Below are 15,390 nucleotides of genomic sequence, written 5' to 3'. Positions count from 1 at the left end.
TTTTTTTTATTTTTTAATATGTATTGTTTTTACATGCAGGCAGCTTTTATCTCTTGCAAGATGTGAGTATTATGATGATGATGATGCTAATAGTAATAATAATTATAAATGTTAAGCATTGGCCCAATCAGCAATGACCGGCTGGTTTCGAGATGGGCCGACCCAAAATCTGGCTAGAATGTCAAACAAACAGTAAGTGCAACACAAGCTAAGTGTCAGAGATGGACCATAAAAAAAGGAGGTGCCGAAAAGCTCAGAGAAAGCAAAAAAAAAAAAAAGTCAAACTCTGCCAAATGCATAAAATTAACAGAAATAGTCTTGAGAGAGAGCAGCGGAGGGGCGCAAGAAGGTTGCTTTTTTGAGCCTCGCCTGGGTTAGTTGGTGTTTCTGTGTGGAGTTTGCATGTTCGCGTGGGTTTCCTCCTGGTTTCCCTCACAAGTCCAAACATGTGCTGTAGATGAATTGGGCAGGCTTAATTGTCCGTAGTGCATGTATGTGAATGTGCTGTATAAGGGGTTTCACAGTGGGCTGCACTTTGGAGGGCATCTGCTGCGTAAAACATATGCTGGACAAGTTGGCGGTTCATTCCGCTGTGGTGATCCAAGATTAATAAAGGGACTAAGCCGAAAAGAAAATTAATGAATGATCGCATATATAAATTTGTTTTTGGTCCAGTCACATACATTAAATGTTTAAATATCTATTACATATATGGTACTGCTTATATTATTTCACCATCTATACACCAAATTAGTGAATATGCGTGTCCGTGCAAGGGGCTGTGGCAGTGTAGTAATGTGGGCTGGTGTGGCTACAGTGCCAGGGCTGATTTTTTAGTCCCAGTCCGCCCCTGAACCCAATGTTGGGTCAAATAAGCATAAACGCAACCCTTGTGTGTGTGTTTTTAAGGGTAATTTAAGTAAATTAAATGGTATGTTTTAACCCAACGTTGGGTTTTTATGTTTGACCCATTGGGTTTTGACAACCGTGTAGAAATGATCTGGGTTAGTGTTATTTTCTGTTATTTTATCATGAAAACTTTCTTGAAATGATTATTATTGTTAGTTCACAGGCTTACAAAAATGTAGGACCCACTGCTGGGTTATTTTAAACCAAAACGTTGGGTCAAATATGGATAAAGCAGCTGTTGTGTATGAGTACAAAAAATGAGTAATTAAAGTTTATTAAAAAATTGTTTGGGTTTTTTCGTGTTTGACGCAACATTGGGTTTTGACAACCCAGCATTTTTTGGTAGTGTGGAAATGACCTGGGTTAGTGTTATGATGGAGATTTGGTGTAAATTTCTTTATTATTATTATTTGTTATTTAATTATGAATAATGATTATTGTTATTAGTGCACATGCTGATATCGTACACTCAAACAATTGCTGGGTTGTTTTAACCCAAAGTTGGGTCAAATATGGATGAAGGATGTTTGGATGATGTGGATGTTTAATAAAAAGGGTAATGGACAATCCAACGTTTGGTTAAACATTTCAATTAAATTCAAAACCCAACATTGAGTTTTGACAACCCAGCATTTTAGTGTAGAAGTGACCTGGGTTAGTGTCATGATGGAGTTTTGCTGAACTATTTCTTTATTACTTTTTGAGTTATTTTATCATTAAAAGTTTATTGAATTTCATTATTATTATTATTATTATTATTATTATTATTATTATTATTATTATTATTAGTGTTCTTGCTTACAAAATATATAAACCATACACTCTAACAATTGCTGGGTTGTTTCAACCTGAAGTTGGGTCAAATGTTGATGAATGCATCTGTTGTGTTTTTAAAGTCATTTAAATTTATTAGATGTTTTTTTTAACAATGTTGTTGTTATTGTTGTTGTTGTTGTTGTTTCATGTTTGACCCAACATTGGGTTTTGACAACCCAGCATTTTTTGTAGTGTACTGCAGAAATGTCCTGGGTTAGTGTTATGATGGAGATGTGGTGTTATAAATATTTCTTATTGCATTTTTAAAATTACGGTTATTGTCAGTTCATGTGCTTAAATGTAAAAACATACACTCTAACAATCGCTGGGTTGTTTTACAAGAGTTGGTTTAAATATGGATAAACACAAGCGTTGTGTGTTCTTTGTTGTTTAAGAAGTGTCATTTAAATTCAAGTTATTGTTTTAAGTAACAAAACGTTGGGTTTTTCCAAGTTCAACCCATTGTTGAGTTTTGACAGCCCTGGATTTTTTATTTTGGGTGAAATGACCTGGGTTAGTGTCATGATGGAGATTTGGTGTAATATTTCTGTATTGAATTTATTTTTTGCTAGTTTATCATGAAAACTTTCTTGAAATGATTATTATTGTTAGTTCATAGGCTTACAAAAATGCAGGACCCACTGCTGGGTTATTTTAAACCAAAACGTTGGGTCAAATATGGATAAAGCAACTGTTGTGTGTTTAAAAATGAGTTATTTAAATTTATTAAAAATTGTTTGGGTTTTTTCATGTTTGACCCAACATTGGGTTTTGACAACCCAGCATTTTTTTGTAGTGTGGAAATGACCTGGGTTAGTGTTATAATGGATTTGGTGTAAATTTCTTTATTATTATTATTATTATTATTATTATTATTATTATTATTATTATTATTATTATTACTATTATTATTATTATTTTGTTATTTAATTATGAATACTTCATTGAAATGATTATTGTTGTTAGTGCACAAGCTTATATAGAAACCATGCACTCTAACAATTGCTGGGTTGTTTTAACCCAAAGTTGGGTCAAATATGGATGAAGGATGTTTGGATAATATGGATGTTTAATAAAAAGTGTAATGGAAAAATCCAACGTTTGGTTAAACATTTCAATTAAATTCAAAATCCAACATTGAGTTTTGACAACCCAGCATTTTAGTGTAGAAGTGACCTGGGTTAGTGTCATGATGGAGTTTTGCTGAACTATTTCTTTATTACTTTTTGAGTTATTTTATCATTAAAAGTTTATTGAATTTCATTATTATTATTATTATTATTATTATTATTATTATTATTATTATTATTATTATTATTAGTGTTCTTGCTTACAAAATATATAAACCATACACTCTAACAATTGCTGGGTTGTTTCAACCTGAAGTTGGGTCAAATGTTGATAAATGCATCTGTTGTGTTTTTAAAAAGTGTCATTTAAATGTATTTGACTTTTTTTAACAACATTATTGTTGTTGTTGTTGTTGTTTCATGTTTGACCCAACATTGAGATTTGACAACCCAGCATTTTGTAGTGTACTGTAGAAATGTCCTGGGTTAGTGTTATGATGGAGATGTGGTGTTATAAATATTTCTTATTGCATTTTTAAAATTACGGTTATTGTCAGTTCATGTGCTTAAATGTAAAAACATACACTCTAACAATCGCTGGGTTGTTTTACTAGAGTTGGTTCAAATATGGATAAACACAAGCGTTGTGTGTTTTTTGTTGTTTAAGAAGTGTCATTTAAATTCGAGTTATTGTTTTAAGTAACAAATCATTGCGCTTACTAAATGTGCAATTTAAATAAAATAATAATTATAATAATAATAATTTAAATAAAATTTGTAACCCATGCAATGTTTGGTTTTTCATGTTTGACCCAACATTGGGTTTTGTCAACCCAGCATTGTTCTAGTGTAGAAATGATCTGAATTAGTGTTATGATGGAGTTTTAGTGTAATATTTCTTAATTATTTTATCATGAATACTTTGTTGATATGATTATTATTGTTAGTGCACATGCTTACAGAAATGTAAAAACCATTACTGGGTTGCTTGAACCCAAAGTGGGGTCCAATATAGATAAAGCAACTGCTGTGTGTTTTTTTCTTTAAAGTGTAATTTGAATTTAATTCAAAAATTTAACCCAACGTTGGGTCTTTTCAACCCAATGTTGCCATTTTTAGTGCAGAAATGACCTACAGTAGCTTAGAGTTTGATGGTGTTTTGATGTACATTTCTTTATTAAATATATATTTTTAGCTATTTTATAATGAATACTTTATTGAAATGATGAATTCTTTTTTATTATGTTTGACCCAATGTTGAGTTTTGACAACCCAAGACCTGGGTTAGTGTTTTAATGAAGTTTTGGTGAAATACTACTGATTGGATTTTCGAATACTTTATTAAAATGATTAATATTGTTATGCACATGCTTACAAAATGCTTTAACAACTGCTGGGTTGTTTTAACCTAAAGTTGGGTCAAATATGGATAACCACAAACATTCTGCTTAAAAAGAAACTTTAGTAAATTCAATTTATTTGACAATTTTAACGCAAAGCTGTTTTTTTATTTTCATGTTTGACCCAACATTGGGATTTGACAACCCAGCACAATGATCGGGTTAGTGTTGTGATGGAGTTTTGGTGAAATATTTCCTTTTATATGAATATTTTTTTGTTATTTTATCATGAATACTTTATTGAAATGATTATTAGTATGTTATTGATAATCAGACAGGGCGGCACAGTGAATCAGCGGTTGACAATGTGGCCTCACAGTAAGAAGGTCGCTGGTTTGAGTTTCTTTTTTCTTTTTTTTTTAATGTAAGTAGTTACAAACACTTTATATGGGCTGAATTTAAACAAACAAATTAAGTTGAACATGAATACATTTCATTAGTTAAATTCAGCTCATATAAATAGTTTGCAACCACTTACCTTGGTTGCAAAACTCTCCGTAAGCTTCAGTGGGTCCAGAACTCAGCTGCCCGTATCATCACCATACTCCTTCTTCTCGTCACATCACCCCTGTCCTGCAGCAGCTTCATTGGTTACCTGTTTATTTTCGAATTGACTTTAAAATCTTTATGTTAACATTCAAAGCCATCCACAATCTCGCCCCTCCAGGCTAATCGGGAGGACCGGGAGAATTCCCGGTGGGCCGGTCCGTTTTTTGTCCGCGAGGGCCGGTGTCCCTAGCTCCAGAATCTGTTGCTCTCAGCAGTCACACTTTTTAAATTAATTTATTTATTTACTTGACCACAGTCTTCTTCTTCATTAGTTTACCGCAGCTCTGCTCTTTTTATATATAACCACTGTTGTGGTCCAGTGGTTAGCACGTTACATTATGACGCCGCTGACCTGGGTTTGATCCTTGTCTGAGTATGTAATTTTTTTCAGTTTTATTGTTACGACATACAATACTGTTAGGGTTGTTGAACATTTAAAGTTCTAAAGCAGCTGTTCTCTTAAAAAAAAGACGTGATAGTGTCATTAGAAACTGAATTGGAAATGACCTTATTTTAATATAGTCAGTCGTGAACTGAGGTGGGCCGGTCTGAGGCTTGAAACTCCAGGGCTGAAAAAGAGTCCCACTCCGGCCCTGCGCCCCTCCATATTTGTCTGCCCTCATCCACATTTCTGCTCCTTCTCGCACCCTGCGATCTTCTTCCTCCCTCCACTTGTCTGTTCCCTCTTCTCGGCTTTCGACTATGGGCAACAGAGCATTTAGCCGCTCTGCTCCGCGGCTTTGGAACTCATTACCACCTGCCATCAGAAACGTTGACTCCCTCACACTGTTCAAATCAAGACTCCAAACACACTTACTTAACATGGCTTTTAATATTTAATTTTATCTGCACTATTGTTGCGTATATTTTATTATTTCTCTTGTTGATTTCACGGTGTCCTTGAGTTGCTAGAAAGGCGCCTTTAAATAAAATGTATTATTGTTATTATTAACTTAAAAAATGTTGCAAACCCAATGAATCATTTTTCCAGTGCACCAACAAGCATCCTGGCGGTGTGAACTTCATTGTTCTGGAAAGCAGAATGTGGTGTGTTTGGCGCTACTGTAATGCACTGTGAGTTTCGCCCTCAGGTTGTGTTTGATCGGTGTGAAACGAGACGGCCCTGTCAACCGTGTTTCTTTCTCAACACAAAAGATGTACTGTAATCTTCTTTCGCACTTAACCTTACACACTTCTGAAGAGCTGGCCTTTTGTTTTCTGACACGGACACCTGTGTAAACACTTCAGATTCCTGCAGCTCAATAATCCAATAATAATGAATAATTCAGCTGCAAACAACAGCATGACGGAGAAGAGCATCGCAAACTTTTTATGTACTGAAGTATTAAAAGACGTACTTACTCTTTAACATTTACCCAACCAAACACAAGATTTAGACCAGTAATAAATATATATATGTGTATATATGTGTATCAAGTTATTGTATAACAATGGCTTGTTCTGTAGTCTATCGAAAAAAATATAAAGCTTAAAGGGGCTAATAATATTGTACTTAAAATGGTGTTTAAAAATGTAAAACTTAATATAAATATTATTGTATATAAAAAAGAAAATCAAACACGGAGAGTCTCAAAAATACTTTTACGAGGAACTACTTTCTTCCGCCATTCATTTACATTTACAAGCTGACATCAGGACAGCAGTAGCTGTTACTAATTCACTAACATCACTTTAGAGCTAGTGTTTGAATGATTCTCTAGCGTAATGTCTAACGTAAAGACAAAACTTTTTTTTGCTCACATTTTAAGATTATAAGGCTGAACAGCATGAAATGTCATCAGTCTACAGAGATATCCCAGTATTTCTCTGTAGCAATCACAATAATTAACCCTGAAAATGCCAAAGCAAAGGAAACACCGCCAGATTACTATGGTATAAATACAGCACTACAACATACAAAAGAGAGAGATCAACTTAGAATATCACTTACCTGATTTATAATGATTTATTTAGCTAAACCCTGTTTTTATCCTCTTATTACGTGTTCTCTGTTGGCTTCTTGTGGTGAAACATCAACCGTCTTTGCTCAGTATGACAGGCTGATGCATGGCAGACGGCGTGCTGAATATCCGAAATTATAAATATTTAAAATAGGCACTATCCTTAAAAATAAACCTGCAAAGCTTCAATCTAAACAACTACACTCTTGCCTAAAAAACCCCTCAAAAGTACATAATGTTGTTCAACAGCTGCAATATTTATTGATCTGCTGTCACTCTATATGGGCGGAGTAATACACAAGAGTGAAGTGGCTGTTATTAAAGAATATTGCAGTGCTATCAGCCAACCAGATTTGACAACCAGACAGAACTGTTAAATATATATAATTATTAGCCACCCTTTGAATCATTTTTTCCTTTTTTTTAATATTTCCGAAATGATGTTTAACAGAGCAAGGAAGTTTTTACAGTATGTCTGATAATATTTTTTCTTCTGGATAAAGTCTTATTTGTTTTATTTCGGCTAGAATAAAAGCAGTTTTTTATTTTTTTAACACCATTTTATGGTCAATATTATTAGCCTGTTTAAGCTGTTTTTTTTTTTTGATAGTCTACAGACCAAACCATCATTATACAATAACTTGCCTATTACCCTAACCTGCCTAACCTCATTAAGCCTTTAAATGTCACTTTAAGCTATACAGAAGTGTCTTGAAGAAGATCTAGTAAAATATTATTTACTGTCATCATGACAAAGATAAACTAATCAGTTATTAGAGATGAGTTATTAAAACTATTATGATTATAAATGTGTTGGAAAAAATCTGCTCTCCGTTAAACAGAAATTGGGGAAAAAATAAACAAGGGGGCGAATAATTTCAACTTTAGATATAACTTGTATTTAAAAAGTATCTAATATTCGCCAAGCCTGCATTTACTTTGATTCCAAATACTGCGAAAACTGTACAATTTGTGAAACATTTTCACTATTTAAAATCACTGGTTTCCACCAGAATGAATGTTAATACATTATTTTATTCATGGTAGCTGTGATTTAAAAATACAGTTGAGACATTTCCAAAATAACAGTAAACTACCGTATTTAATTACAATTACAATTTAATTAATTACCTTTGTAATACACAACATTAAACAATAAACATTATTTATAAATGTATATATTTTATTCATAAAACTTAAGTAAAAAAAACTTCCTAATGAACTTTTACAGAAATTAAAATAAAACATTTAAATATTTGTACTATCTAAAATGACCAGTTTCTATTTGAATTTGAAAATGTAATTTATTCCTAGGGTTTTAAAGCTGGAGTTTTAGCATCATCACTCCAGGCAGATGATCCTGCAGAGTATACTTTAATATCCTGGTTTATTGTTCAATAAATGCTTTTCTATTACTGATATTGATTTCTTTTGTAGGTGAAGTATGTGAACCAGTTCCCTGTGAGAACAGCGCTGACTGTCCCACAACACCAGCGGATGAAAATGGGTCCTGTGAGTTCTTAAGCTACTTTTTTAAGCAATTGTAAATCTGAGAAGTCTAAAAGTTTTGTTATGTTATGTTAAATGAAACTTTGGGGGGGGGGGGGGGGGGGGTATTGGCTAAGTTTTTCTAATCAATTATTATTATACATTTTTTTCATATATTTTTATTTTATTCAAAAATCTATTTCAGTTAATTAGGCTATAAGAGCCCTAATGATAATAATTATATATTTAATAAGTGATGTTTCATGTAGAGACTTATTGAAACGTCCTTTTACTGTCACCATAAACTGTATGTTAAACACAGGAAGGCTCTACAGTATTCATCTGTAATCTCACACCCCCTGTACTTTCTGCTCTCTCAGCAGCGTCAGACTGGAAAGAACAATCTATAATTGGTGAGTTTGTGTATTTAAAGCCTCCTTTAATGGACGGTTTCCTTCATTTAAAGAAAGGTCTTCACACTCTTCATTCACATACAATGCATCTTTCTGTCTAAAAATGCAAGACGCAGTATTTAGGAATGGTCTTAAAGGTCTCGTCAAATAAAAATGTGTTGTTTTTTTTGGAAGAGGATTTTATCAGTATGTTATAATCTTAAGGACATTCTATTATCATATTAAACTGATCACTGTTAAGAATGTTTGTGAACTACACAGTATTTAATTGTATTTTACTGTAGGACAGCATGCAGTATGTTACTGTATTTTAAAGTTGAATTGTGAAAATGACTGTATGTTTTACAGTAAAGATATATATAGTATTCTGTAAATACATGTACAGCAAGATAAATGGTGCTGTAAATATAAATACAGTACTTTGAATCATTTTTTTAACATTTAATTTTAATACACTTGAATTAGAAATCATTCAATTATATTTAAATTATTTGAATCGTTTGAATTTTAAATCATTTGAATTTTGAATCCTTTGAATTTTGAATCATTTAAATCATTTGAATTTTTAAAAATGTAAATTTTAAAACATTTGAATTTTGAATCCTTTGAATTTTGAATCATTTAAATCATTTGAATTTTTAAAAATGTAAATTTTAAAACATTTGAATTTTGAACTGTTTAAATTATTTGTTTACATTTTGATTAATTTGAATTTTGACTAATTTGAATTTTGAATCTTTCGATTTTTGAATCATTTAATTTTTTTATTATTTGAATGATTTAATTTTCTAAAAAGAAGAATTTTGAATCATTGGAATCATTTGAATTTGAAAAAAAAAATGTAATTTTTAAAAGATTTTTTAACTTTGAATATTTGAATTTTGAACAATTTTATGTTTTTAAATTATTTGAATCGTTTGAATTTTTAATTATTAGAATTTTTAATATTTAGAGTTGTTAATCATTAAAATTTTCATTTGTTTAAATCATTTAAATTTGTAATAAATTAAATTTTAAAACGTTTTAATTTTGAATAATTTAAATATGATTTGTTTACATTTTGAATCATTTGAATTTATAAAATGTAATTTTAAAACAGTTGAATTTCAAACTGTTTAAATTATGATTTGTTTACATATTGATTCATTTGAATTTTAAATCATTTGTATTTTTAATCATTTTAATGGTCAGTTGTTTGAATTTTGATTCATTTAAATTTTGAATCATTTGATTTAAAAAAATGAATTTTAAAACATTTGAATTTTGAATCGTTTAAAATTATGATTTGTTTACATATTGATTAATTTGAATTTTAAATCAATAGAATTTTGAATGATTTGTTTTTTAATTATTTAAATTGTTAGAATTTTTAATCATTACATTTTTTAATAATTTGAATTTTGTATCATTTTAATTGTTTGAATTTTGATTCATTTTAATTTTTAATTTCTTTAAATCATTCATCCATTTTATTTTCGGCTTAGACCCTTTTTAAATCAGGGATTGCCACAGAGGAATGAACCGCCAACTTATCCAGCATATGCTTTACGCAGCGGATGCCCGTCCAGCTGCAACCCATCTCTGGGAAATACCCATACACACTCATTCACTATGGACATTTTAGCCTGCCCAATTCACCTGTACCACATGTGTTTGGACTGTGGGGGAAACCGGAGCACCCGGAGGAAACCTATGCGAACACAGGGAGAACATGCAAACTCCACACAGAAATGCCAACTGACCCAGCCAAGGCTCGAACCAGCGACCTTCTTGCTGTGAGGCAACTGCCCTACCTACTGCGCCACTCCGTTGCCCCTATTTGAATCATTAGATTTTTTTTTATTTTAAAACATTTGAAATTTGAATAGTTTAAATTGTGATTTGTTTACGAATTGATTCATTTGAATTTTGAGTGATTTGATTTTTTTAATAATAAAATTTTTAATTGTTTGAATTTTTAACTTTACTATTTACGAACACGAAAAAACAATTAGTAATAGATTTCTTAACATATTCATTCATCTTTGTTAATGTTCTTTAAGTTAAATAACATTAGTTCATAACTCGTGGTGGATTAACTAATGTCAACAACTGTAGCACATCTTTGGATTTGAATGCATCAATGGTTAATGTTGCACCATGATTAATAAATGCTTTACAACATTATTCATACTCTATTAACACGTTAAATAATGGAGCATTATTCTACAGTCTTTTTTGCATATTAAGCAGATGGCTCATGCTCTTACAGCTGATTCAGTATTTAGTTTGATGCTCATATTAAAATATTAATGAGTGATCCAGCAATCAGCCTGCAGTGAACTCTGGGAATGAGATTTGTGGATCTGAGATCTTTTTGTGCTTCAGGGCCCTGCCGGCCAAACCCGTGTCACAATGGAGGCCTGTGTGAACTTAATCAGACCGACCGCGGAGACGCTTTACTGGGATATTTGTGCAGGTGTCCGGCTGGATTCAACGGGGTTCACTGCCAACACAGTAAGAAACCTTTTTACACACATTTTTACGCACAATTTTAGAGTGTAAATCAGAAACCTCATAATATGATATGATATGCAGCATACTCTTATGCTGGGATTACACACAACATTAAAGAATCATTGCGTCACACGCTCTGGATTACAGAATAATTTTTAATTTTGAATAGTTTAAAAATTGAATAATTTTCATTTTGAATCGTTTTATTTTTTTAATCATTTTCATTTTGAATCATTTTCATTTTAAATCATTTTATTTTAGAATCATTTTCATTTAAAAACATTTTATTTTTGAATCATCTTCATTTTGAATAATTTTTATTTTGAATAATTTTATTTTTGAATCATCTTCATTTTGAATAATTTTTATTTTGAATAATTTTATTTTTGAATCATCTTAATTTTGAATCATTTTATTTTTGAATCATTTTAGTTTTGAATCATTTTTATTTTGAATCGTTTTATTTTTAAATCATTTTCATTTTGAAACATTTTCATTTTGAATCGTTTTATTTTTAAAACATTTTCATTTTGAATCATTTTCATTTTAAAACATTTTACTTTTGAATCATCTTTATTTTGAATAATTTTCATTTTGAATCGTTTTATTTTTGAATCATTTTAATTTTGTATCATTTTCATTTTGAAACATTTTATTTTTGAATCATTTTAATTTTGAATCATTTTCATTTTGAAACATTTTATTTTTGAATCATCTTAATTTTGAATCATTTTCATTTTGAATCGTTTTATTTTTGAATCATTTTAATTTTGTATCATTTTAATTTTGAAACATTTTATTTTTGAATCATTTTAATTTTGAATCATTTTAATTTTGAAACATTTTAATTTTGAATCATCTTCATTTTGAATCGCTTTCATTTTGAATTATTTTAATTTTGAATCATTTTAATTTTGAATCATTTGCATTTTGAATCGTTTTATTTTTGAATCATTTTCATTTTGAATCGTTTAGATTTTGAATTTTTTTTTCTAATGACATTACAAATGCATTACACACATACACACACAGAAACCACACACACACACACACACACACACACACACACGCACACACACGCACACACCACAAATACATCGCACACATAGACATACACTTAACCCCCCCACATACACACACACACACACACACACACCGCTGACCTTCATCAGCAACGCTCCTCAGTTGACTTCAGTCTATAATTAATGTCAGAGGGAAAGAAGAGCTGAGGAACTGAACACTGAGACCCAGACAGCTGTTTCTGCAGAACACACACACACACACACACACACACACACACACACGCACACACACTGCGTCTCATTATTATCCCGGTCACCGTGACCTGCTCAGGTGTTGTCAGTAATTGGACTGAACATCATATTGAGCTCCTGCTGGATGTTTAGCGGAGTGTGACCAGCAGAAAACACAGAGGTGTCTCTGATTTAATGACATCCGACCTGTTTTCACTGTCAGGACACACAGAACTTACATTTGCTGCAAAAGAATATATATACATATATATGTACAGTATATATCATGGTGGCTCAGTGTTAGCACTGTGGCCTCACAGTAAGAAGGTCGCTGGTTCGAGTCCTGACTGGTTCAGTTGGCATGGTTCAGTTGGAGTATTCGGGAATCCAGCATGTGTTGAAGGATGACACAGAAATGTTTCCTCAGATCAGGAGCGGTGGGTTTATTAGGTCAGAAGCGTACAGTAGCACAAATCCAGCGTGACAGATCAACAAACCCCCTCTGATCCGCACACCAATTTACTTGCTCCGCTGGCTGGACTTCAGGAATCGCAGCCTTTAGGACCAATCACATCTGACAGCGCTGTTTCCCTATGGAGAACACTGGGAAAACAACGCTCTGTGTTCAGGCACATCTTTAAGTTCTGAAGTATTTTTGCACTTTACTTTCAGAAAACCCTTGTATTCTATTTACTTCTTAAAGAGGATGTCATTTAGTATCTTAAAGTGTCGTTTAAGACTGTGCTGGAGTCTCTTATAAAAGGTTTACATGCATCTAAGCTCAGAAAATGTGATTCAACATTTCATTTGAATCAATGCAGGGCTTAAGGTCTGTAAGCCCCTCCCCCTTCCAAAGCCAACTCTGCTCTGATTGGTCAGCTGTAGGTCAAGTCTGTTTTGATTGGTCTTTCTGTATCAGAAAAGCCCTTTTCAGAATATTTTTGTGTTGTGGGTGGGCGGAGATTATGCAAATTTGTTACTTTGATCATGTTTATGTAGATCAGTAGCAGGCAAAAAGAATCGAATGTAAAACAACTTAATTAAAGTGATTCAGAGTCGGCTCTTTCTTTTTAGAGACACCATCCTTATTTATTACATTAAGTGCTTGCAACCTTTTGATTTTGTTTCCGTTTTGTCAGTTTTTTTTGGAGGCTCAGTGGTTAGAACTGTGGCCTCACAGCAAGAAGGTCGCTGGTTCGAGCCTCAGTTTTCTGTGGGGAGTTTGCATGTTCTCCCAGTGTTGGCGTGGATTTCCTCCAGGTGCTTCGGTTTTCCCTATAATCGAAACACGTGCCCTATAGTGGAATAGACAACTACATTGGTCATAGTATGTGTGAATGAGTGTGTATGGGTGTTTCCCAATACAAGATTGCGGCTGAAAGGGCATCCGCTGTATAAAACATATGACGGAATAGTTAGCGGTTCATTCCGCTGTGGTGATTCCTGATAAATAAGGGACTAAGCCAAAGGAAAAGGAATGAATGAATGAATGTTGTCAGCTTTCTTAAAATCAAATGTTATTAGATTTTATCAGCTAAAAGATACGAATATTTTATAAATATATCTAGCCGTAGAAAACGCCAGATCCAATAATTCTATGAGATTGGTTTACCTAATATTCAGGGGCAAAATTTAATCCGTACTCCATACAATAGAAACAAAACGCATTGTATGTATTGATTTTATTACATGAATATAGTTCTAATTTGTTTCTTTTATGTTTAACGAATCAATATCAGTCACATAAAGGTTAATAGTTTAATTATGTTAAACGTATTTCATCCAAATAGATGGAACATTCATAGTTTAATATAATTCGATGTACATTCATTATAGTCCTGGTTTATTTTAATGCAATTTATTTTGCCAGCCTGATCTTACAAGGAAATGTAAGTATTTTACGTTTTGTCAGTTAAGTTGTTAATTCGTACAAATTTGTACGAGTTCAGTCATACGAAAATGTACGATTTTAAAAAGGAGGCTTGGCACCCAAGTCCACCCCTAACCCCAACCAACATTGGGTGACGAGCAAAACGTACTAAATTGTATGAATTAGATCATACGAATTCATACGAATTAGCCACTAAATCAAAAAGTTACGAATTGCAGTAAGAGTGCGTTGATTTTGCTGATATCCTGTTGCCAGATCTTGGTGGCAAAAACAACTCCATTACACTGAAAAACTTCTGTAAATGTATATGTGTTAAAATGCATTTATTTATTTAAATACAACCCAAATAAATTGTTAACACCCTTGATTCTTTTATTGTATTGTATTGTATTATATATCGTATCATATGGAATAATATCGTATGGTCTAGTATGATATAGTATCATACGGTAAAGTATTGTATGGTATAGTATCGTATCATACGTCATATGGTATTGCATGGTATCATATCATATGGTATCGTATCGTATGGTATAGTAGCATATGGTGCAGTATCTTATGCTATGGTATTTTATCATGTATCGTATAGTATCGTAGCATATGGTATAGTATTGTATGGTATAGTATTGTATGGTGTAGTATTGTATGGTGTAGTATTGTATGGCACAGTATTGTATGTATTAAATTGTATGGTATAGTATCGTATGGTATAGTAGTGTACGGTATGATATCATGTATTGTATGGTATTGCATGGTATCATATGGTATGATATCGTATGGTATAGTATCATATGGTATAGTATCGTATGATATGGTATTGTATGGTATGGTATTGTATCGTATAGTACCGACCATATGGTATAGCATGGAGTAGCATCGTATGGTAAAGCATTGTATGTATCATATCATATGGTATAATGTTGTATGGTATAGTAGCACATGGTATGGTATCGTATGGTATTGTATTGTATCATGTATCTTATCATATGATATAGTATTGTATGGTGTAGTATGGTATGGTATGGTACAGTATCGTATGGTAAAGTAGCATATGGTATGGTATCGTATAGTATTTTAATGTATCATGTATCATATGGAACAGTATTGTATGGTATAGTATCGTATGGTATGGTATTGTATGGTA

General features: G+C 32.2%; 1 protein-coding gene across 14 annotated transcripts in view; it reads left to right on the top strand.

The window, feature by feature from the left end:
• edil3b (EGF-like repeats and discoidin I-like domains 3b) overlaps positions 1–15,390 on the top strand; it is a 64,286-nt gene that overhangs the window by 748 nt on the left and 48,148 nt on the right. For 5 of the 14 annotated variants that reach the window (XR_012386600.1, XR_012386601.1, XM_073915259.1 and 2 more), the window contains exons 2-4: positions 8,143–8,217; positions 8,574–8,606; positions 10,974–11,102. Coding sequence is in view for 11 of the 14 variants with exons in the window: in XM_073915259.1 (XP_073771360.1) it covers positions 8,143–8,217; positions 8,574–8,606; positions 10,974–11,102 (237 nt within the window). In the remaining 3 variants the exon portion in view is untranslated. The remainder of the gene's footprint in view (positions 1–8,142; positions 8,218–8,573; positions 8,607–10,973; positions 11,103–15,390) is intronic. The other 9 variants (XR_012386602.1, XM_073915260.1, XM_073915261.1 and 6 more) reach the window with 3 other exon arrangements.

Source organism: Danio rerio, chromosome 10, assembly GCF_049306965.1.
Source record: "Danio rerio strain Tuebingen ecotype United States chromosome 10, GRCz12tu, whole genome shotgun sequence".
NCBI classification, from domain to species: domain Eukaryota; kingdom Metazoa; phylum Chordata; class Actinopteri; order Cypriniformes; family Danionidae; genus Danio; species Danio rerio.
This window is presented reverse-complemented; position numbering and strand designations above follow the sequence as displayed.